The sequence below is a fragment of the Panulirus ornatus genome, chromosome 47 (assembly GCF_036320965.1).
Source record: "Panulirus ornatus isolate Po-2019 chromosome 47, ASM3632096v1, whole genome shotgun sequence".
In the NCBI taxonomy this organism is placed as follows: Eukaryota; Metazoa; Arthropoda; class Malacostraca; order Decapoda; family Palinuridae; genus Panulirus; species Panulirus ornatus.
Window position 1 is genome coordinate 19,550,897 of NC_092270.1, and position 24,720 is coordinate 19,575,616.

General features: G+C 38.4%; 1 protein-coding gene across 2 annotated transcripts; it reads right to left on the reverse strand.

Moving 5' to 3' along the window:
• Positions 1–1,732: 1,732 nt before the first annotated feature.
• EloB (elongin B) lies at positions 1,733–23,941 on the reverse strand. 2 transcript variants are annotated; one of them, XM_071689896.1, is made up of 4 exons: positions 23,881–23,941; positions 18,463–18,556; positions 14,170–14,317; positions 1,733–4,502 (listed from the first exon to the last, which is right to left on the reverse strand). In XM_071689896.1, exons 1-4 carry the CDS (start codon positions 23,881–23,883, stop codon positions 4,394–4,396), a joined length of 354 nt encoding a protein of 117 aa, XP_071545997.1. In that variant the 5' UTR covers positions 23,884–23,941; the 3' UTR covers positions 1,733–4,393. The 2 variants fall into 2 exon arrangements, with proteins under 2 accessions (XP_071545997.1, XP_071545998.1); XM_071689897.1 differs by lacking the exon at positions 23,881–23,941 and adding an exon at positions 22,440–22,544.
• Between the last annotated feature and the right edge of the window lie 779 nt (positions 23,942–24,720).

Sequence of the window (24,720 nt, forward strand, 5' to 3'; positions counted from 1 at the left end):
TCCGCTTCCATGGTTCCATCCGCTGCCAGATCCACTCCCAGATATCTAAAACACTTCACTTCCTCCAGTTTTTCTCCATTCAAACTCACCTCCCAATTGACTGTACTCCCTACTGTACCTAATAACCTTGCTCTTATTCACATTTACTCTTAACTTTCTTCTTCCACACACTTTACCAAACTCAGTCACCAGCTTCTGCAGTTTCTCACATGAATCAGTCACCAGCGCTGTATCATCAGCGAACAACAACTGACTCACTTCCCAAGCTCTCTCATCCCCAACAGACTTCATACTTGCCCCTCTTTCCAAAACTCTTGCATTTACCTCCCTAACAACCCCATCCATAAACAAATTAAACAACCATGGAGACATCACACACCCCTGCCGCAAACCTACATTCACTGAGAACCAATCACTTTCCTCTCTTCCTACACGTACACATGCCTTACATCCTCGATAAAAACTTTTCACTGCTTCTAACAACTTTCCTCCCACACCATATATTCTTAATACCTTCCACAGAGCATCTCTATCAACTCTATCATATGCCTTCTCCAGATCCATAAATGCTACATACAAATCCATTTGCTTCTCTAAGTATTTCTCACATACATTCTTCAAAGCAAACACCTGATCCACACATCCTCTACCACTTCTGAAACCACACTGCTCTTCCCCAATCTGATGCTCTGTACATGCCTTCACCCTCTCAATCAATACCCTCCCATATAATTTACCAGGAATACTCAACAAACTTATACCTCTGTAATTTGAGCACTCACTCTTATCCCCTTTGCCTTTGTACAATGGCACTATGCACGCATTCCGCCAATCCTCAGGCACCTCACCATGAGTCATACATACATTAAATAACCTTACCAACCAGTCAACAATACAGTCACCCCCTTTTTTAATAAATTCCACTGCAATACCATCCAAACCTGCTGCCTTGCCGGCTTTCATCTTCCGCAAAGCTTTCACTACCTCTTCTCTGTTTACCAAATCATTTTCCCTAACCCTCTCACTTTGCACACCACCTCGACCAAAACACCCTATATCTGCCACTCTATCATCAAACACATTCAACAAACCTTCAAAATACTCACTCCATCTCCTTCTCACATCACCACTACTTGTTATCACCTCCCCATTTGCGCCCTTCACTGAAGTTCCCATTTGCTCCCTTGTCTTACGCACTTTATTTACCTCCTTCCAGAACATCTTTTTATTCTCCCTAAAATTTAATGATACTCTCTCACCCCAACTCTCATTTGCCCTTTTTTTCACCTCTTGCACCTTTCTCTTGACCTCCTGTCTCTTTCTTTTATACATCTCCCACTCAATTGCATTTTTTCCCTGCAAAAATCGTCCATGATTTACATCCAAATAATATTGTTGGGATTACTATACCTACAAAAATTACCATTTTTGCCCTTGCCCTCCCAGAAAATGATCTCTTTCCATACATTCTTTGCCCCCTCACCCACCCTATGACTACTTCTATTTCTATGGTTCCATTTGCTGCCATGTACACTCCCAGGTAAAGGATGCGTGGATCAAGTGTTTGCTTTGAAGAATGTATGTGAGAAAATTAACCTTATCAAGGAGAATTAAACTGTTCTTTCAACTCAAAACACCAAGTAAGGTATGTATCCAAAGAGATGACATGTCTGGATACAGTACAGACGCTGGGACTGATTAATGGGAGATTCAGTAAAAAAAAATTATGTTCTTTTGAAAATTCACTTTAATAATAATTATATTACACTTTTTCAGGATTTATGAATTATCACATTAAATGTTACCTTTTTTAAACATGTCATTATGATTTGGGAAGTACTTGGCATTTAGATACCAATTACAACCCAAAATAGTGCGAGACAGTATGATACTTCAGTTTGCACTGTCCTTAAATTCTGGTTATGAAAAACTTCAGTCATTGATGCAATGGCTGAGCTGTACGTGCATTTAATCCACTGAAGCTTTGTAGACAAACTGGTAAGACAAACTGAAGTATCCTACTCAAGATATCAAAATACAGCAGGATTGGTTATGTGTCATTTGCAAAGAACTGCTGTCCGGGAAACATCATGCATGATTCAAAGAATGTTCTAGTACATAATGATTGTACGAGGTGTCTCAAAATTCTGGAATCCTTAACAGAATTCATTATTTACCTTCAGTCCACCAGTTGTTCAAAATGCATGTCATAAAGTGACATTAACATACTAATGAGTATAGAGTACTCATGGGTATTTCTAATACAGTTCATGATATGTGATATGAACATTTTCTGAATTAAAGGCAAACATTAAATTCTGTCAGAGAGTCCAAACTACTGAGATACCCTGTTCAATGTGACGCATAATTAGTCTTTATTATTTAGAAGGGCAAGCTGGAACTGTGGCTAACATTATGTAACTGTAAGACTTAAATCTCTGATGTGGCATGTTCACACTGCCATGAAATAAATATTCAGTGAATACATTATATACACAAAGAAACCTCATATTGTACAGTATGAAAACACTACAGTCCAAAACGATCTTTGATGTAATAATAAAAATTATGAAGTAATATGATCATGAATACAATAATACTGTATTTTCCTATTCTGTAATCTTCATCGGCATTATCGTCATTCAACATGACAATCATGACTGCTTTATGTTCAACAACAACAACAAAAAGAAAATGCTACATTTATCGAAGCATGAGATTTATGCCATATGATGTCTGAGTAATATACTTTTAAGATTATTTCATACCATTTGTGAATCTCATTGGTGACACAGTGAAACCTTGTAAGTAAAGAAAATCAACAAACTGGACACATTACGAACACAATGCAACTCGTTAAACAATTCATACTTTGTTCTCTTGATCCAATGTTTGAATAACTGCAAAATCTTGCAAGCCAGGCAGGTCTTGAAAAAGCTAATGACTGTAGATTAGTAAGCAGACTCTGTAATAATTTAACCCATCCTCCTCCTGATTACGAAAGTCAATTACATGTGTGAGAACAGGCACTGAATCACATCAGGCTTATCGCTCAAGACACTGGCTTATGGAACTTGATGTGTCACTTTTCCAACAAAAAGACAGCCTGTTTTTAGGTCACTTTGCTCATTGTTCCTTTGAAGAACTTAAACAGAATTTACATGATGAACTACAGGTAAGTTTAATATGCACTTCATCATATACATTCTAACAAATAAACTGCATTTCTCCATCATACTGACTACTAAACCACTGTTAGGCAGAATAATATATACAGGTTAGATGGTACACAAGATTCCCCTCATTAGTTTCATGATATCGTAAATCTGTCTAGATACAACACAAATTTGTAGGAAACATACTTTATGATGGATGTATAATTTGTCTCACACAATAACTTCCTGGCAAGTAGGATCACTATTGAAGTGTTCAATGTGCTACATATAAGGAACAAGAAGTGAATATCTAGAGACATACTCTGTGATCACGGTAGATGACTCTTCTGACCTTTCTTTGTTGAATAAGCCTTTTAATAACACCCACAGCAGCTTAAGTGTATGGAATCTTCTTCCAGCACTTTCAACTAAAACTTCAACATTTCATGTGTTTAAAAAATCACTGACGATCTTGAAAACTTTGCCTTTATGAAAATTTGATGTTTGGTTCAGGTTTGCTGAAAACATATGCCATAGAATCCTTCTATTGAGATATGTTTTTGAAGGTGCAGAACATATTAAATCAATAAAAAAAAAAAACAGATGGTACAAAATACCTATACAGTTATATCAACTAATAATAATAATCCCAAGAACCATCTGTTATAAGTAACTCTTTTGAATAACAATAAAAGAAAAGGATACTTACCCTCAATAATAGTTAACAATTATAATGAGGTCAATATTTTCCAGTGGTAATTCTCCTAAACAACCAGACTAGGCTGGATTAAAATACGTATTGCAAGTCTGTTAATATGATAATCACATATGAGCAATTTAAGGCTATCTTCTTAGAGAGATCTGTTTAGGTTACAATGCGATCTTCCAATAAACGTGAATAGATGATGATGTACCTTGATTGCATTGAGAACATATAACTCACCTATAAGGGAGGCATGAAAGAACCAAACATTTATGTAGGATGTTCTATAAAAAACTTTTGAGGTAAAAGATATAGCTGCAAAACAAATATTTTCTCATTCATATCAGTTTTGAAAAAAAGGCAAAATTCAATTGACAGGCCATGGGAAGCAATGTCAACAATTAACATAAGTTGTAATTGTTAACTTAAGTTTGAACTTTCAATATTTTGCTTTCCTCTATATGAAGAAACTTTTAACATAGGCCAAACAAATTGAAAGGAAGACGTAACATCCCTTGTGGTGGAGTAATGAACCTCAATTAAGTTCATGTGTCTGTGGTTCTTGGGGCTTCATCACTTCTGGCAGCTCAGGTGGTGAAGAGAGAGGAGTGATATCCAATTTCTCAAACTCCCCATTTTCCTGCCTGTGCAAGATAATCAAAAATGAAATATCATTATGTTTGTTTCATAATTTATCACTGTATAATGTAATACAACAGACCCTAACCCATACACTGGATAAGATAAATAAATAATGTTTTAACGCAGTTACAATCCTCTGTGGAAGAAAAATCTTAAAAAAAAATTTTCTTGATTAATCCACACACTGACTATCTACATCACTGATGTTCTTGATTAATCCATACTATCTATCTATATCACTAATGTTCTTGATTAATCCACACTATCTATCTATATCACTAATGTTCTTGATTAATCCACACTATCTATATCACTAATGTTCTTGATTAATCCACACTATCTATCTATATCACTAATGTTCTTGATTAATCCACACTATCTATATCACTAATGTTCTTGATTAATCCACACACTGACTATATCACTGATGTTCTTGATTAATCCACACACTGACTATCTATATCACTGATGTTCTTGATTAATCCACACGCTGACTATCTATATCACTGATGCCTGTTCCCTCCTGGAACTCCCTCAAGGGAGTGGCCACAGCAACAGAGTCTCCATAACTAGTGAATTTCAGTGCCGCTTCTTAGCCTTTAGTACCTCATCCTTAACAGGCCACTGGCAGAGGGGAAACTCTAGTGCGATGTTTGCTGAGGCTCCAACCTAATGTTTCTACTAATTTCTTGTGCCTAAAGCTCCTGCCTAATGTTCCTACCTACTGCTACTACCTAATGCTCCTACCCTCAATGTTCCTACCTTCTTTCTATTGTTCCTATCATTTTGCCAAAAGGCAGGTACAGCACATAGTGCTCACCACAGGAAAATCTAGAGTTACGAAGAATGAGCTGTTTGAGCTAAGTGTTGTCAAGTGTTATGTGTGAAAGAGAAAGATTGTATGTTTGTGGACAGAAAGCCAGTAGTTCACACACTGACTCCTTTTAACAAATATATGTAAATGGAAATATATTCATCTTTTCAATATTATAAAAGCCAAATGAATTGGAATATCAGGCATTACCTCTATAAAATCACAATAAAGGTAAAGGTAATATAAAAAGTGAATTACTTTTCCCTTCATATAAACAAGAGTTCTTACAGTACGAAGCAATGTGAATATAGGTACAGATGGAATGCAAGTTAAAAATACCCAACAGAGAAACCAGCACTCATGTGATTATTAGGCTCCCTTTCATCTGATATGAAAATTAAAATTATTGTTACTGATTTTTTTTTTTTTTTGTGGGAGTGGGTGGTTGCATGCAGTATTAGAAGAGGTAACTATCATTTTGAGTAAAGATGTGTTTTCCATTAAACACTTCCTTATATGAAAGGGGAATGGACATGCAGGAGGGTATGAGGCATGTATGGGATAGAGCTAAATGGAGTGGAGTGGTAAACAAGAAGGGACAGGCTGAACTGGGGCACATGTAGCAATTAAGAAAAATCAGAGAAAGGTCTGTAGGGCCTAGTTGCGTTTAGGAAACTCTGGTATCAATGTGTTATCCATGGTGCTACCTCGCTAATGCAGCAAACAGTGAATATGTATGAAAAAATAAATAAAATGAATAATAAAAATTATATTACATGCTTGTTTGCTGTTTCCCAGGTTAGCAAGACAGTGCCAGGAACAGATGATGATAGGCCTCATTTGCTCATGCCCTTTCTCTAGCTTTCATGTGTGATGCACCAAAACCACACACCACATCCACCTTTCTATGGTTTCTCCCACCTGCTTCATATATCCTGCTTCAGTCAATTAACAGCACTTCACTCTCATTCACTCTTTCCCGTGCAAGACTTTCATGCTCCACATGTTCAGGCTCTGAGCACCCAAAATCATTTTCACTCCATTCATCCATCTCCAGTCTAGTCTCCCGCTTCTCCTTTTCCCCTCCACTTCTGACACATACCTCCTCTCTGTCAAACTCTCCTTACTCATTCTCTCCATATATACAAACATTTCAGCACACCTTCAGCTCTCTCAAGTACACTCTTCTTTTTTTTTTTTTTTGCTGTCTCCCGCGTTTGCGAGGTAGCGCAAGGAAACAGACGAAAGAAATGGCCCAACCCACCCCCATACACATGTATATACATACGTCCACACACGCAAATATACATACCTACACAGCTTTCCATGGTTTACCTCAGACGCTTCACATGCCTTGATTCAATCCACTGACAGCACGTCAACCCCGGTATACCACATCGCTCCAATTCACTCTATTCCTTGCCCTCCTTTCACCCTCCTGCATGTTCAGGCCCCGATCACACAAAATCTTTTTCACTCCATCTTTCCACCTCCAATTTGGTCTCCCTCTTCTCCTCGTTCCCTCCACCTCCGACACATATATCCTCTTGGTCAATCTTTCCTCACTCATTCTCTCCATGTGACCAAACCATTTCAAAACACCCTCTTCTGCTCTCTCAACCACGCTCTTTTTATTTCCACACATCTCTCTTACCCTTACGTTACTTACTCGATCAAACCACCTCACACCACACATTGTCCTCAAACATCTCATTTCCAGCACATCCATCCTCCTGCGCACAACTCTATCCATAGCCCACGCCTCGCAACCATACAACATTGTTGGAACCACCATTCCTTCAAACATACCCATTTTTGCTTTCCGAGATAATGTTCTCGACTTCCACACATTCTTCAAGGCTCCCAGAATTTTCGCCCCCTCCCCCACCCTATGATCCACTTCCGCTTCCATGGTTCCATCCGCTGCCAGATCCACTCCTAGATATCTAAAACACTTCACTTCCCCCAGTTTTTCTCCATTCAAACTCACCTCCCAATTGACTTGACCCTCAACCCTACTGTACCTAATAACCTTGCTCTTATTCACATTTACTCTTAACTTTCTTCTTTCACACACTTTACCAAACTCAGTCACCAGCTTCTGCAGTTTCTCACATGAATCAGCCACCAGCGATGTATCATCAGCGAACAACAACTGACTCACTTCCCAAGCTCTCTCATCCCCAACAGACTTCATACTTGCCCCTCTTTCCAAAACTCTTGCATTCACCTCCCTAACAACCCCATCCATAAACAAATTAAACAACCATGGAGACATCACACACCCCTACCGCAAACCTACATTCACTGAGAACCAATCACTTTCCTCTCTTCCTACATGTACACATGCCTTACATCCTTGATAAAAACTTTTCACTGCTTCTAACAACTTGCCTCCCACACCATATACTCTTAATACCTTCCACAGAGCATCTCTATCAACTATCATATGCCTTCTCCAGATCCATAAATGCTACATACAAATCCATTTGCTTTTCTAAGTATTTCTCACATACATTCTTCAAAGCAAACACCTGATCCACACATCCTCTACCACTTCTGAAACCACACTGCTCTTCCCCAATCTGATGCTCTGTACATGCCTTCACCCTCTCAATCAATACCCTCCCATATAATTTACCAGGAATACTCAACAAACTTATACCTCTTATACACTCTTCTTACAACTAAATATCTCTCCTGCTCTTTTACTACTCCAGTCATGGACAGAAGTCCACATCAAGGCCAGGCCTTAATTGAAATAAAGAGAGAATTATGAAATGGAAAAAGAAAAGACAAGGGAAAGAATTTATGAACTTTTGAGTAGAAAGACCTGTCTTGAAATAGATAGGTCATAGTTACTGGGAAAGACTTGAGAAGGTAGAAAATTCCAAAGCTTCCATGTGTAGGGAAAGAAGCAGGTATGAAAATGGCCCATCCTTGAGTTGCCAATGGCCACATGATAATGTGACACAGCAGCTTGCTGAGTACTGTGTGGTCTAGCTAGTGGTGGAGAAACACAAGCAACCAGCTCTCAGGTGCAAAAACCAAAGTAAAACCTATTGAAGAGGGTAAGTGAACGAACATTGCAGTGTAGGACAAGTTTGGAAGTTACCCCAGGACAGTTTATAATATGGACCGCTTTCGACTCAACTCTGTCAAGTAAGGATTCAGAGCTAGAACCACTCCAAATGTGAAAGCAGTGTTCCATACAAGGACAAACAAATCCCTTGTATAAACGAAGCAACTGGTCACATGAGAAGTTGCGACATACAAACAGGACAACCAGTTTCTCAAGGGCAGACTTAGCTATTCCCGTAATGTGGGGTTTCCAAGAAAGAGTGGATGTTACAGTAGTACCAAGATGTTCATTGAGTTGAGAAAAAATTACAGAACCATCAAAGGAGAGACAAGAGTTGTGAGTGTTTGATAGAAAGATGGGTAGAAATTGGGTCCTGGAGGCATTAAACTTAACAAGATTTTGTCTACCCCATGAGATATCCTGTCTAAGTTTATTGAGAAAGCTGTGTCAAGATAAGATGCAGAACGAATGAGAGAAGAGGGAGCAGAATTGAAGGATGTGGATGAATGCAGTGTTGAGTTATCAGCATATGAGTGCACTGGATTGCTTGTGGAAAGGAAATTGTTGAAAAAAGGAGAAAAAAAGCTGAGGACAGGAGGGAAACCGCTGTTGATGGAGAAGAGGGGGGGAAGGCTGATCCATCAACAACCACAGACACAGACTGGCCAGAGAGGAAGCTAGATCTGAAGGAGCAAAGTGAGGAAGGGATGCCAAAAGAGGGGAGCTTAAGAGATGAGACCCCCTAATGCCACATCCTGTCAAAAGCCTTAGATATGTCAAGAGCAACTACATATGACTTCCCAAAATCTTTTAGGGATGATGACCAGACATTAGCAAGATACGAAAGTATATCACCAGCAGATCTCCCCTTACGGAAGCCACACTGGTGATCAGAGAGAAGACTGTGATTTTTTAGGTGTCTAAGGATATGGGAGTTGAGGAGGGATTCAAAGACTTTGGAAATGGTAGATGTCAGAACAATAGGATGATAGTTAGAGGGGTCAGAATGATCACCCTTCTTAGGGATGGGATGTATCAAAGCATGTTTCCAAGCAGAAGGAAAACTTTTGGTTTTTAAACAAACAAAACACACGAGCAAGCACAGAGGCACACACTTTCATTACACAAGGATGGATACCATCAGGACCATAAGCCTTGCTTGTAAGACTTGTGTCCAGATAAAGAAATGCTTTTTGGACAGTCCGAAAAAAGATTACAAGAAGAGGCATAGGATTATTGAGGAGGATCAGGGGATGAAGGAATATTAGAGACATCCAAGGTGGAGTTTGAGGAGAAATGGGAACCAAAGAGATTTGCTTTGTCAATGGGAGAGACAGCTATAGTAAAATTAAAACTAAAATTAGAACAAAAGTGAGGGAAATGTAGAGTGACAGAATTTGTTAGATATGCCCTGAGTTAAAGATCAGAAAGACCTATCAGTGGATAATGAGGAGAGGTTATTGCACTTCCTTTGAGTAAAGGAACACTTTGCCTCAATGGATAACATGCTTGCAGTAATTATGGTCAGTGATAAAAGCTGAATGGAAACCAAAGGAAGGAGAGTTTCCAAACTCAATATGCATGATCCCTCATCTGAGTGGCCTCAGAACAGGAATGGCTGAGATAGGATTGGATGAAGAAGTATCTTGGAGGAAGAGGGGATAAATGCTTCCATTCCCGCAAAAATAATCTCCTCTGTTATGCATTTGTCGGAGACAGAAGCATCACCACATAAGCTACAGTAATTTTCCCAAGGCAAGTCAGAAAAGAAGTTACACAAGTTATTCCAGTCAGCTTTGTTCAGGTGCCAGTATTTACGCTTAGCAGGGGCAGCTGTTGGGGAGGCACCACTGGAATAGATACATTTATGAGAGTGTGATCAAATGAACCAATTAGAAGCAAGATTGTGTATTTACAGCAAGATGGACTAGAAGTGAAAAACAAATCCAGAATATTACAAGTGTGGTCACAGCGGTCAGGTGTATGGATAGGATAGGAGAAAATTTGCTGTACATCATTGAGAATGGAGAATGAAGGTTTCGATTCCTTCACCATCTGTATGGGAGGAATCCATTCCCTATGATGAATGTTGAAATCCCCTGAGGTAGAGGATCTCGGCTTGTAGGGGAAAGGATATCACAGTCTCATGGTATGAGTTTAAACAGTTGAAGAATACAAAATTTGTAAAATTAGGATGGCAACAGGTGAAATGGACAAGTGTGGTAGTAGGGAGACAGACTCTGGGCCACATAACATGAAAGTCTGGAAAGTCAACATTTGTTTATGTTGGAATAAGCACAAACACCACCTTTGAACCAGAATCGTGAGTGGAGGTTATAGTTAGACGTGAAAGAGGGACTAGTGAGAAGATTATACTACTGTGTCTAAGAGAGAAGTAAGATATTTGGAGAGGTACTAGACAGATGGTGTTCAACTGAGGAGAGGTTACTAGAGAGAACATGAATGTTAGTATAGTAAATAGAAAAACAGGAAGGTCTCACAGAGGGGGAAAGGACGTGGGAGGGGCCGATACTAATACTGCCAGAGCTCTCCCTCTCATTGGCAGTAGAGTCAGGCAGAAACCCAGAGATTCTTAGCACCCAAAACTGCCAGGGACTAAGGGCCATAGATCTGACTGACTCTGTCACAATGATACTTATGTTTGAACAGACAGGAATTGGTAAGAGTGCTTACATGAAAAAGTAATAATGAGCAAGGTTTGATTACGTGTGTGATACTTGTAAGAGGATGGTAGGACTAGCCCAGAAGTCCCATTCTGATAAGAAAGAAAGTAAGACCATCAATCCTGATATAGTGTAAGATGGTTCTGGGCACCACTTCAACACTCCTCAGTCAGGACAGTAGTACCACCCTAGGCGGCTGTTGTTAACAACCTACCACCTAATGTACTGTCCTCAAACATTTCATTTCCAAACAACCCACCCTACTCCACACATTCTCATCTACAGGCCAGGCCTTGCACCTATTCAACATTGTTTGGACTACTATACCTTTAAACATACGCATTTTTGCCCTCTAAGATAACTACCTCTCTTTCCATACGTTCCTTAAAGCTCCCACAACCTTCACCCCCATCACCCACCCTATGACTCACTTCCACTACTATAGTCCCATTCCCTGTGATGTCCACTTCCAAGTATCTAAAATACTTCACTTCCAAATTTTCTCCCTTAAAACTTCCACCCCAACTAACCAGCTTTACTGCTCTGCTAAACCTAATAACCTTGCTTTTGTTCCCATTTACTCTCAACTTCCTTCTTTCACACACACTCCTTAACTAAGACACCAACTTCTGCTGTCTCACACAAATATGCCACCAGTACAGTTTCATCAGTAAACAACAACTGGCTCCCTTCCAAGGCTCCCTCACTCCCAACAGACAGCATACTCACATCCTTCTCCAAGATCCTTGCATTCATCTCCCTCAACACCCTATCTATAAACAAAGTAAAAGCCAAGATGATATCACACACCCCTGCAACCACTCACCCTCCTCTGTACCTAATCAAACAATAGTCTTACACAACTATTAAAAACTTCTGTTTCTCCTACACCATATATTCATAAGACCAAGCACAAGGCATCCCTATCATATGCTTTTTCTAGATCAATAAATGCCACATTCAAATCCCTCTCTTTCTCAAAAAGTATGTCTCACACACATTCCTTAAAGCAAACACCTAGTGCATAAACACCATTCATCACTCATCTTTTGCAATCCACTTTCATTAATACCCATGCCACTCTGGAGCTCACTTCCTTACACTCTTTTACGCAGTCCCACAACTCCTGCTTCAGCGGTACTACTACTGCTTCACCCATGACTTTACCCTTAGACATTTCCAAACCATTTTCTCTTTTACTCTTGAGTTTTGTTTCACTCTGAGCCAGAACATCCAGGTTCCTTTGCTCAAACATAAGACCTACCTCTCCTTTCTTCTCATCTTGGTTACATCCACACATTCAGACACCCCAGTCAGAACCTTCTTCTGTTTTATCTTTTAGAAACTTTTAAATACCTGGGGCAGGGCAATTTCTAGCCCGATACTCCTGCCCCTCTTAAGTGTCTTCTATGATGCACATGGAATATGGAGGTTGAATTTCTTCTACCCTACCCCAGAGCCTTCTGTTCTATCTTTAAAAATTTGTAAATACTTGAGGCAGAAGAATTTCTGGCCCCATGATCCTACCCCTCTTAGTTATCTTTTACAATATGCATGGAATAAGGACATTGAATTCTTTCTCTCCTAACTCCAATAAAAACCTAATAGTAATGTACATTTTCATACATCCACATGAGAACACTAATGTCAAGAACACGTAAAAGACCATAAGAGGAAAAATTCCTCGCTTTGCTCCTTTTTATATTCCCTCATCTGGAAAGTAATACAGAAAGGGAGGCTTTCCAGCCACCTGCTCCCATCCCTCTTAGTCACCTCCTATGACATGCAGGGAATATGTGGGTAGTACTCTTTCTTGCTTATCCCCAGAGACAATAATAACAACAACAATAATAATAATAACAATAATAATAATAATAATATATTTTTTTTTGCCGCTGTCTCCCGCGTTTGCGAGGTAGCGAAAGGAAACAGACGAAAGAAATGGCCCAACCCACCCCCATACACATGTATATACATACACGTCCACACACGCAAATATACATACCTACACAGCTTTCCATGGTTTACCCCAGATGCTTCACATGCCCTGATTCAATCCACTGACAGCACGTCAACCCCGGTATACCACATCGATCCAATTCACTCTATTCCTTGCCCTCCTTTCACCCTCCTGCATGTTCAGGCCCCGATCACACAAAATCTTTTTCACTCCATCTTTCCATCTCCAATTTGGTCTCCCACTTCTCCTCGTTCCCTCCACCTCTGACATATATATCCTCTTGGTCAATCTTTCCTCACTCATTCTCTCCATGTGCCCAAACCATTTCAAAACACCCTCTTCTGCTCTCTCAACCACGCTCTTTTTATTTCCACACATCTCTCTTACCCTTACGTTACTTACTCGATCAAACCACCTCACACCACACATTGTCCTCAAACATCTCATTTCCAGCACATCCATCCTCCTGCGCACAACTCTATCCATAGCCCACGCCTCGCAACCATACAACATTGTTGGAACCACTATTCCTTCAAACATACCCATTTTTGCTTTCCGAGATAATGTTCTCGACTTCCACACATTCTTCAAGGCTCCCAGGATTTTTGCCCCCTCCCACACCCTATGATCCACTTCCGCTTCCATGGTTCCATCCGCTGCCAGATCCACTCCCAGATATCTAAAACACTTTACTTCCTCCAGTTTTTCTCCATTCAAACTTACCTCCCAATTGACTTGACCCTCAACCCTACTGTACCTAATTACATTGCTCTGCTTCACATTTCCTCTTAACTTTCTTCTTTCACACACTTTACCAAACTCAGCCACCAGCTGAAAAAATAATAATAACCCTGGGGAAAGAGAAGAACACTTCCAACGTATTCCTTGTGTCATAGAAGGGAGGGAGTGGGGGGCTGGATATCCTCCCTTCTTGTTTTTGATTTTCCAAAAGAAGGAGCAGAGAAGGGGGCCAAGTGAGGATATTCCCTCAAAGGCTCAGTCCTCTGTTCTTAGGGCTACCTTGTTAATGCAGGAAATGGCGGATATGTAAAAAAAAATAATAATAATAATAAAAATATCCACAGCTTATCATCACATGCAAGAATTATTCATTAAACATTATACTTACCTGAATACAAGTGCAACAGTAGCAGGACTTTGTGCCCGAGCTGTCTGAGCTGAGAGATTGTAATCACTAAGTTGTTTGTCATCTTCAAATATTTCTGTTCCCCGCTCATTCATAAGCTGTTGATTTTCTGGTTCGACTTTCATTATGCCTGTGAAATACAAACAAATAAAATACACCATCTATTATTGTCGCTACATTTCCAATTTCAACGGGTAGTTTAGGTAAAAGTAGCCTTTGAACTCACTTACACACACCCTCATACCATGCACAGTGTGATAAAAAGAAATGTGGTCTTCCACACTTACAAAATTGTTCCTTACTTGCTCACAAAAATAACTATGCAGATTTGTTAAGTAAGACAAGGAGCAAATGCATATGTAAGCATGGATGGTGAGCTGAGCGAGTTTCAGTATACATGTGGGTGTGAAGCAGGGCTGTGTAATGTCACCATAACTTATGAATACATATATGGATGGAGCAATAAGAGATGAAAACAATACTAGGGAAAGGGGGTCCTCTGATGAAAGTGTTGAGATGAGGTATGGTGGAGAGTGGCAAGCCTGTTTACATATGATACCATGCTGTTTGTTGAGAGTGAAAAGAAGTTGCAGATGATGGTAAGCATGTTTCATGATCTGTGTAAGCAAAGGCAACTGAAGGTGAATGCAAGTAAAAGTAAAGTTATGGTGTTTGAAAGGAAACAGAGCAAAAGTATAGATTTTCCAAAACCATATAAAGTGAAAGAAGAAAGTGTACTTAACTGTGTTTAAGATATGGAAGTAGAAAGACTGAGAGAACTTGAGTATTCAGAAGCTGTCTTGGGTGAGTCTGACGATGCAGGAGAGATAGGGGAGAGAGCAGTACAGGATAGAAGAGTAAGTGGGTCCCTTAACAGAATAATGATGGGTAGTTTAAGTATGGAAGTAGAGAGAGGATTAAGGGACAACATAGTCCTCCCAACCCTGATCTGTTCAGCCAAAACATGGACATGGAATGACTTAGATGAAATGGAAATGAGGGAGTGTATGAGATGTGGAAGTCAGGGAATGTAAAGGGATTGAATTGTGGAGTGGTGGAGAAGTGAAATGTTCTATTTGATGTGGGCTAGGCATATGGAAAGAATGCAAGATGGGAAGTCTATATGAAACTGTATCATAGTACAATTAAAGGGGTTGGTGTGAAAGGAAGACCACATGTGACATGGGGAAATAAGAGGTGAAGAATACTGGAGGGGGAGAAGTGGTGGAACAGTGCATGGAATGGTGTATGAGAGGGAGAAATGTAAGGACAGGGATTAGGGGACTCTTTTGCTATGGCCATCCCTTGATGGGAGGGAGTTCCTGGTGGAAATGGGCATCAGAGATATAAATAGATAGTCAAGTATGACCAACATCTTTATTCATACCACTTCCAAAATACACATTGCTTCCATCACATCTGGTCCACAATCATTTCTTTAGCATCTTCTTCAGAAACATCCTACCCCTAATTAATTCCCTACATCAATCCATCTATACCACTGACTATATCAGCTATCTTTCTTGTGCCTTCTGCTATACAGAAGGAATGGGATGGACAGTAAGTCTGCCAAATAGCAGGATACCAGACATCCAACCATTTCCAAAATGCCAGTTATCAAATATCAACACAGATTTTTTGGGGATAAAATCTGATCTTTTGAGTGTAGTATAAAATTAGGCATGTACTTGCAACATACCAGCACTCTTACAACCAATGTCCCAGTAATAATATAACTAAATTGGGTGTTACTGGCACAGACCAATGTACCAGTAAATCATATAACTAAACTGGATGTTACCAGCCTATGCCAGCTGGAGGTTACACAAGTAAAGAGTTCTGGCAGTCTCAACAAAGAACGCACTCCAAAGGAGTACACTATTGCCCTGCAGGTGGATGTAGTGCAGCCTTAGAGCTGCAGAACCTCTTTGAAAGAGGCCCTGTGGCAATTATCGATAAATAAACAAGTAATGCTAAATTGTACATTCATATTGAGGAAAACATGTCACTCCACTATGGCTAGATATATACAGACACTGGGGGCAGGGGATAACTTTTTGTTGATTTTATCTACTTTCTCACTTTCTCTAGACTCAACACTGAAATCTATGAAACAAAAAGTGATATTTCAACCTATAAGCCACAATACCAAAAATATCACTAGCAGTATGAGCAGTTGATTTTCACAAACTAAACATGAATGAACACGATAAACTTTTAATGCAAAGGTAATGACATTACCATCACAGGAATTCACAAACAATCATTACTCGGGCAACCCCCTTTCATTTTGTGTCCCATTTGCTTTTCATCTACAAGCTGATTTCCCAAACTTTTATTTTCAACCCATTTGCTTATTTTCAAGAAAATATGGAATCAACAAGAAGGAAGACAGTATGTGAGACTGCTTGAGACTGACTTAAGTAAAGTCCACAATTTGGAAGTGCTATTCTTCAGAACTTGTGAATTTGAAAAGAATGTACACTTTGAGACAAAACTCTAGTATGAGGTTTTTAAACGGCAAAACTCGTCACATTCCAACAGACCACTGAAGAATCCTTTACCATGTAAGCTTCTTGCAATTTACAAGACTGCTCAGATGAACCTGAGGCATTGTCTACATCTTCAAACACATTAGCATTACAATCATCAGCATAACCTACAATTATGGAAACACTGATGCACAACATCAAAGACAACACGAAATTACTAGAAAAAGCTTTCTCAGGTACCGCAAAAATGCAGTGCTATAGATCTTTTACCATACTTGTTTACATATCATTAACAATCTTTCAAACTCATATTGTGCAGAAACTCAACCACTGTAGTTTGATAATTAGTGTTACTCCTCCAGCTTAACTGTAATTGTCAAGTTACTCTTAAGTATGGTATTTTCAAGAAACTGTGATTGAAAAGGATGTACTGCATTACGGCAGATGAAATATGCTAGCTATACAGAACTGAAATTCTGGAAAAACATAATAAAATTATAATTCAGCTATCTGAAAAAACATAATAAAATTATAATTCAGCTATCATACACATACTTGCAACCATAATAAAGTTGCAGAACAATTATGAAAACTTTTAGATAATTATCTATGAAAAAAATTAGACACGTCAAATAATAGCTGATGTGCTGTCAATGTGCTGAACTATGGCATATAAAGCAGTCACAGTCAACCATGAAGTAATCCATCAAGCCTGGATGTGGATAGTAGATGCTGGTGTCAGTGCATTATACATGACAGCAAGAGAGTGGCTGTGTGAAAATAAGGTCAATCATTTGTTACTGATACTATCTTGCTAAAACGGGAGAGCAAGTACGCATAAAAAGAAACTGAATGCTTGGTTGAGGATTTGTAATTGTCATGATAAACTGTACAGCTAATTTTGCAGTATTTTCCATAAGTAAAATCTTGCATTAAAAAAGGTATGAATACTAGTTTTCTGTCCGCAGTCAAGTGATGAAAAATGCTGCACGCGTGCTTCAGTATTGGATGAGTACAATATTTACTTCTACTGCATCTTATTAAGACATCTGGCAAATATTTTCTTTAAATTACATCCCCACAACACACCAAATGAATGATATCATGATAGTTTTCCAATTTCATTGTTCAATATTTCAGGTGAAATGATGCCCTTGGATGCAGAATCATAAGGACTTTTAAAGGACAGAAAGATCAAATGTCTGTGAGGGCAACAATGGTACATTTGACAATACAGTAAATTCATCCCAACATTGCTGTAAGTGTGCAAGACTTGAGCCATGAATCCAAAGGAGAGAAAGAGGGTGGATGTGCTGCAAATCAAATGCCTGGTAATTGATATTGGTGTGAGGCTCACTAACTGTGTAAGAACTAACACTCTATGAGAGGTTTTACTGAGCACAGTCTGACTGAGAAGGTCAACCAGGATATGCTAAAATAGTTCAGGTACATGGAGAAGATGGAAGAGCGAATAGCAAGGATGATCCAAGTAACAAAACCAAAAGTATGGGGTAAAGTGAAACCAAGCTTTGCATTCCTTCCTTCTTACAAATCACTTTAGTCAAGGTAAAGATATACTATGCACAAATGGTGTACAATAAATATTCCAGTACAATCAATTCATGCTTCATAAAAGCTGAGTCTTGGTGGCTCTAAAATTCATATGCAAGTACAATACTATAACACTTCATTATGACCAAGAAACACAGTACAATACCCCCAAAATATTAATTGCATATTATGTAGCTCTTTTGAAATACTGATGAAAAAAATTACTGCTTACCCTGAATGATCTTCTTTAATTCCCTTACTGTTGTCGTCTCCTTAGCATCTGTGAAGATAGTGGTCTTCTTCCTCCTAACCATCAAAAACACATCCTGCAAGCCAAAGGAACAATACAAAATTCATTCAGAAAACAATGTCTCTTGCTGTACTTTAAATAAGAAATAAGTGAAAATCCCTACGCCTAAATGAAACAAGAAAGTACACATGACATGATTTTGCAATGGAGTGGGGCTTGTATATGGCAATTGCAAAACATCCTGCTTTTCTAGATACTGCTGTTTTCTGTTGCCATAACCACTAATGTATAGCTGTTTATATTTGGATTCAATTAAAAAAAATTTTGTCGCCATCTGTTAGTTTTCTCTAAGAGCTCTAACTACAAACTCCTTATACATTAATCATTTTGTTGGGCATACCACTAAAGAGCCTCTTGATTTTCTTGCTGGGCTCTCAAAGATTTTTTTTGGTGCTCTTTTGATGTATGCCACAGAATTCTAGAACTGAATTTTTCTGCTTCTTTAATAGTGAAATTTCTAAATCCTACAGGATGTTTTAATTTTCTATCTGTTGTATAAATTATAATAAATCTTTCTCTTCTTTCACAACTATACATTTGAATCTATCTTCACAAATCATGTTCATTCATGCGTTCAACTCACTTCAGACTTACATGACAAGTGTTTGTGAAATCTCTTCATTCATCATTTTCAGTATGCTTAGTTGGTGGCCATACAATACAGCAGCAGCATTAAAAAACATTACTAATTATGTAAACATAAGTTCATCAGCTTTATATCTATTGTAGGGAAAGCCTTTGTTACCAAGCTACTCATTAACTGACTTCATAATGCCTAATGTGAACTTTAAATTCCAGCTTTTCATTAACCTTGACAAGATCTTTGAAAATTTCTCACTATCAGTTTTATTTCCTGTTGGATCCTTGTAAGACATCATTATTATACAATTCCATCTTCAATGATATACTTGTTCCAATTATCATTCATGGAATTTCATCAAGAACTTTTCTTGCTCTCTGTATATCACACTTAAATCTTTCTGCACTTTGTCTTATTCGACTCCTTCATTCTACCAACCCTAAAGTACCAAGTAAACCATCTTCTTTATACTTTCCTTTCAGCTGTCTGTCTACGTCTGATATCATTATCATAAACAGTAATATAGTTAATACGATTTCCTATAAGACATCAAATAAAACAGTTTTTTCATGAGACATACTGAAGTCTGTTGCTAGACTGAATTTTCTGTTCGTTAATAATTCCTTAAACTACATACTATTTTCTCCAGTCATGGACAAAAATCCACATCAAGGATAGGCCTTAACTGAAATATAGAGAGGAGTATGAAAGGGAAAAGAAGAGACAAAGAAAAGTATTTATGGATTCTGGAGGGAGTGACAAACCTGTCTTTTACAATATAGATAAACTTATTGGGAAAGACATGAGAGGGCTGAAAATTCCAAAGCTTCAAGTAGGGGAAGAAACAGTTATCAAAACAGCCCACCCTTCAGTTTCCAATGGCCACACAGTAGTCAAGTGATGCTGCAGAATGCTGAGTGTCACATTGTTTCGCTAAGGGTGACGGTACAAAAGCAGCCAGCTTTAATACAGCAACAAAACTAGCCCCAAAAGCCTTATCTAACCTTGAATTCTTTAAGTGATCACTACTGGTGTAAGAGAGTTCTACTATTAGTAATTGAAATGAAGCCATCGACATCATTTTTATTGCCAACAGTTTTTTTCTGCCATACCACCAAAAAATATAATCAACAAAGAAGTATATGTTAGGCTTGAGTTGTTATCATTCTTTGGTAGAGGAAAACAAAATTCATAACAAAGAAACCACACCTATCCAAACCTTTTAAAGTGATAAGCAAGTGTTATGGAGTTCTGTTAACTGCGACAAAGTCCACTGGTGTGATTTTTTGTTGATATTATTACCATATGATTGCTTTGGCTCTCCAGTAGATTCAATTTTTTCTCTCCAAAGTTTGGCAAAGAAACTTCGGTAATCATTTCCTGCAGGGGCGCATTTTTGTTTCCAACATCAACAAGTCATTGCAGTTATCAGAAATCTATTCCAACTCCAGCAAGCACTTTGAAGATAAGTTTTTTCAGTCTTTCCTTTCATATACAGCAAGGGCTATTCATATATCACTCATTTACTTTTGCAATATATTACAAAAATGAAATGTAAGATTTCAAAATACCACCATAAAATGCAACGAGGGATACTGTCATACTCTAAGTTTCTATCAATGCTGTTCGTTCAAAAATAATGCATTCCCTAAATCAAACAATTACATTACTCATTACTTTCATCAGTGTACCTCCACTAGTAGCAACCATGTCTCCATTAATTCAGATTTACAGTTCGTCTCTACATCCTGGATGTCTGGCAACTTTTGCTCTTTATCGATCCCTAGATAGAAAAAATCTGGAACAGATCACTCTCTAAGGATCCAGGTAGCCTTATAACACAGTGTAGAATTGAGAAATTATCCTAATCCCACATCTCTACCTTAAAATTTTGAGGACACATTCCAATGCCCGCTCATGCAAATTTACAGCCATCCATTAAAGATTTGAAAAATAAAACGTGTCAGATACAAATGGACCAACCTGTATATACTTATCAATTCATAATTATCCCAAGACCAATATCTACAAAAGAATTCTGGTAACCCTTTGTGCTGGCTCATGCATTCCACGGCTGCACTCATGGAGTAATCTTAAGCAGGTACAGTCCAGTAACACCTCCTGTATACTTCTTTTCATACTTAGTTACCACTCCCCACATTAGCAAGGTAGCATTAAGAACAAAGACCACATTTGCTCGCATCCATCTCTAGATGTTACGTGTAATGCACGGAAACCACAGCTCCCTATCCACAACCAAGCCCCACAGACCTTTCCATGGTTTACCCTGGACACTTCACATGCCATAGTGTAGTCCATTATCAGCATGTTGACCCCTGTACAACACATCATTCTAATTCATTTTATCCCATGCATGCTTTTTGCCCCACTCGCTCAAAATCTTTATCACTCCATCTCCAATTTGGTCTCCCATTCTCCTTGTTCCTTCCACTTCTTATATCATCTTTGCCAACCTTTCCTCACACATTCTCTCCATAGGTCCAAACCATTTCAGTATACCCTTTTCAGCTCTCTCAACAATACACTTTCTATTACCTCACATCTCTCTTATCCTTTCATTACTTACTCAATCAAACCATCTCACACCACATATTTTCCTCTAACATTTCATCACCAACACACAAGAGCTACGAAGATATGAGAAAATGTAGGGTAAAGTACTGTAAAGTACCTGCATATATTAACAAAGCTAATGAAAATCTCACCCATCTCTAATTAGCATCCAAAATTTCACTTGTTTTTGAAGTTATGAGAACAAATGTGATGTTTTAGTTCCATGTTATTGTTATGTTCACAAAAAGTTTACAGGACACTGAGGGTGTGCTGTCAGGTCTTATCAATAAACTAAAACCATAAAAAATCAAACTATAAATCTTACAATGAAACTATATACACGTCTCTAAAAGCAATGGAGACGTGTGAAACATGGGTAATTATATAAAAGGCATCAGTAGCAGGTGGGGCTTGTGCTAATATAAAACAGAGCTAAGCGTCGCATGGCGAGCCATGTCAACACCAAACAGCATTGTGTTTATCGTTAACTTATCATAGCAATCTTACTAGAAGTTTGCTATTTCTCCTGAGGTAAACTAAGAGCTATATCACTTATTCTTAGTTATTAATATACATATTTTTCATCTAAAAAGAAAGTTATTTATTCACTTGAAAAACAACCATCTTTCAGCGACTGGGGAAGTACAGTATAATACGCATCACATCATCAGGTTTGATATCGTAAAACAATAAAAACATATACAATAAACTATTAAACTATTGAAATACACAAAAACTTTCTTACTTGACTATGTCCTCTACAGTATCATAAGTACATTTTTTACTAACTCTTGATTTCCAATGCCAGACGATGTTACTCAAAGTAACAAGCAAAATTTTCAATTCAACCTGTTGGAGACAATCACCTTTAACAAACGTTCTCCATCATATGGTAAGTGAACACCTCTGCCCTTAAAACAAGGATATCATGACTCTAACACCGAAAAGTAAGTTGAAATTCCAGTTTAGGGGCACCACACAAAAACCTTTAGATTTGAAAGTACTGCATGTTAATAACCTCCCTGTACTCAATAAAAGTTCTATGGGCTATGAGAATACTAGTTAGGACAATATCTATATTTCACATTGATAAATGACATTACGGTGGGCTACGATTAATAAAATATAGTCGACAAAAGTTTAGGCACCATTTCAAAGCAAATGAACCCATTAAACCTTTCCTACTTTTAACTATAGCCTGGAATTTATCCTATTTTTCAGTCTCATCGACAACAGATATTCATTATATCATCATCATCTACTGTCCTAGTTGGAGGCTGCGAGTGACTCGGAACACACTCACTGAACACAGCAACCAAACCTGCCAATAACTGAATTAAAACATCTCATTTTATTTACATACATTTCAAATAACATAATACTTTAGGGAAACTTAGGTTCCTACAGGGACTTTAAATAAAGACTCAATAGATTTTCTCTTTTCTAGATCGGTTTCGCTTCCTTTTATAACCCATTTTTCCTCAAGACCATAGCCCTCCCCACTACCCCATTACTAAAGTAGAATTAAAATCACATCAAATCATGCTCATTAAGTCTAAATTACTCTTAACAATAAAAGTCCATTAACGTAAGTTTCTTCCAAGCCCCTAAACTGAAACCTGACCAATGGGCCCCATACCTGCCCCCTTAACCTTCATAGCCCCCACCAACGTAATTAATCCCGTAAAAAAAGTATTGATCCCAATCCTAACCTACTCTCCACCATCACCTCGGCCATATGGCTATAATTCTACACATAAATCAATATGGCCGCAATATTAAGGTGAATCTCAACCACTGATTAATATAATCACGATCAGCCACCTTTAGCCTGGGTTATGGTCCACAGTAACTCTGGCTATTTTCCTTTTCCCTGTCCTTTAGGCCTACCATATATATATCTAACACGACGACTGATCATAGGAGGAAGGTGTGCACCACTACAATGTACCAGTTCACCTCACAAGCACACCAGGACTCCATTCCAGGCAAGGAAACCCTAACGTAATATTATAAAGGCCCAATTCACATTTCTCTCCACCGGCATCACTTGTGGTCGTGTGTACTAAATAGAACCGAAGCCATTATCATGGTGGTCATTTCCCCTTTGGCTCTGGCGAGTCAAGTCATCCAGAATATCAAATATTGGCTAGAAATTGGGAAAGGGGGAAAGTGTGTAGTCTTACCATGACTTTTGATATACGAAGGTAAATAACCAAACACGACAACAACAGAAGGAGAGCGTATAGTGTGGTTCTCTTTCGATGAATAGAAAATATGTCAATTCTTATTGAATTAAATCAGTATGAGGATATGATAAATAACATTTTTATATAGAAATATTCCGAAAACTTTTCACTTATCTCAAAGTCTTCCATTTTAATATTGAACATGGTATGCTTTACATGCGTTGAAGTGCAAAGCACAATTTCTATTTTTTAGACTATAAATTAATGGTATCTTTTCATTTAAATCTAATAATATAATCATCATATAACATTCATAATTCTTATGACATAGCAGTAGAAGAAAACGGGAAAAATGGTGTTAGCGAGAGATGGGTGACGTTGGCGGGTGTGGGCAGCACCACCGGGATCGTTGCTCCCGATACACTGGCAGATTCTCTATTTTCTAAAATTACCCACACCTCTATTTATCACTAGAATCACTCATAACCTCTCAGATACTGACCTAAAAGACGATTATTAAATCATAATGACACACATTATTGTTTTATGTACGTGAGATGGCGTTTTCTCCTACTATAATTGACAATATTTGAGTACATGGGCTCTGTTGTTGGCCAGGGTTGCCTGTGATTGGTCCAGGGATTTTAAAAGCATTTAAAACAAACATGGCCTCAGAGTGGGTCTGTTGTGTGGTTTAAAGCTCTCGAGCGCCCCAAAAAATTTTTCCCGGGGAGTGAATGTTATTTTGATATATATTTTTTTTTAGAAAAATTGACGGTCTCTATGTTAAGTGAGAGTGGGTGAGGTCTTAATTGTGAGTTGGCATGGTGGAAAGCA

Excerpts from the sequence above, each read along its gene's own strand:
- EloB (XM_071689896.1), bottom strand. Across the intron at positions 14,318-18,462 it reads ATTAAAGAAGATCATTCAGG|GCATAATGAAAGTCGAACCA; the intron begins GTAAGCAGTAAT and ends TGTATTTCACAG. Across the intron at positions 4,503-14,169 it reads ACTGTTGCACTTGTATTCAG|GCAGGAAAATGGGGAGTTTG; the intron begins GTAAGTATAATG and ends TATCTTGCACAG.